The sequence below is a fragment of the Poecilia reticulata genome, linkage group LG12 (assembly GCF_000633615.1).
Source record: "Poecilia reticulata strain Guanapo linkage group LG12, Guppy_female_1.0+MT, whole genome shotgun sequence".
In the NCBI taxonomy this organism is placed as follows: Eukaryota; Metazoa; Chordata; class Actinopteri; order Cyprinodontiformes; family Poeciliidae; genus Poecilia; species Poecilia reticulata.
The window spans coordinates 26,258,376-26,258,865 of record NC_024342.1 but is presented as its reverse complement, the minus strand read 5'-3'; the positions used below and the strand labels follow the sequence as shown (position 1 = coordinate 26,258,865).

Sequence of the window (490 nt, the reverse complement as noted above, 5' to 3'; positions counted from 1 at the left end):
CGCCGGCGCCGCGATCCGGCACGGTGAGGCAGCGGCGGCGCTGGGGCGGCCTGAGGCAGCGGTGGAAACTCCTGGGGCTGTTCGAGATCGACCAGCAGCACGACTTCCACGGCCTGACCTGCAGGATGAAGGAGGGCCTGGCAGCCGCCACACACACACCGCCAGCGGTGAGTCGGCAGCATCATGCCTGGTGGAGAGGGACGCCGCCTGGTGGCTCCCCAAGCCGGCCCGGAGGTCAGAGGTCAGCAGCCTTCATGCTCTGGGCTCAGATCAGTTCAGGTTAAATCAGTTCAGTTCAGTTTGGTTCAGTTCAGATTGGTTCAGTTCAGATTAAATCAGTTCAGTTCAGTTTGGTTCAGTTCAGTTCAGTTTGGTTCAGTTCGGTTCAGTTCAGTTTGGTTTGGTTCAGTTCAGTTTGGTTCAGTTCAGTTCAGTTCAGTTCAGCTCAGTTCAGTTCGTTTCAGATCAGTTCAGTGTAAATCAGTTCAGT

At 56.1% G+C, this 490-nt stretch overlaps 1 protein-coding gene across 2 annotated transcripts in view; it reads left to right on the top strand.

The window, feature by feature from the left end:
• Window positions 1-74: 74 nt before the first annotated feature.
• Window positions 75-490, top strand: part of LOC103474111 (phosphatidylinositol-4-phosphate 5-kinase-like 1) — a 6,331-nt gene continuing 5,915 nt past the window's right edge. For both annotated transcript variants that reach the window (XM_017307949.1, XM_017307950.1), the window contains exon 1: window positions 75-241. In XM_017307949.1, coding sequence (XP_017163438.1) covers window positions 184-241 — 58 coding nt within the window. In that variant the 5' untranslated portion in view covers window positions 75-183. The remainder of the gene's footprint in view (window positions 242-490) is intronic.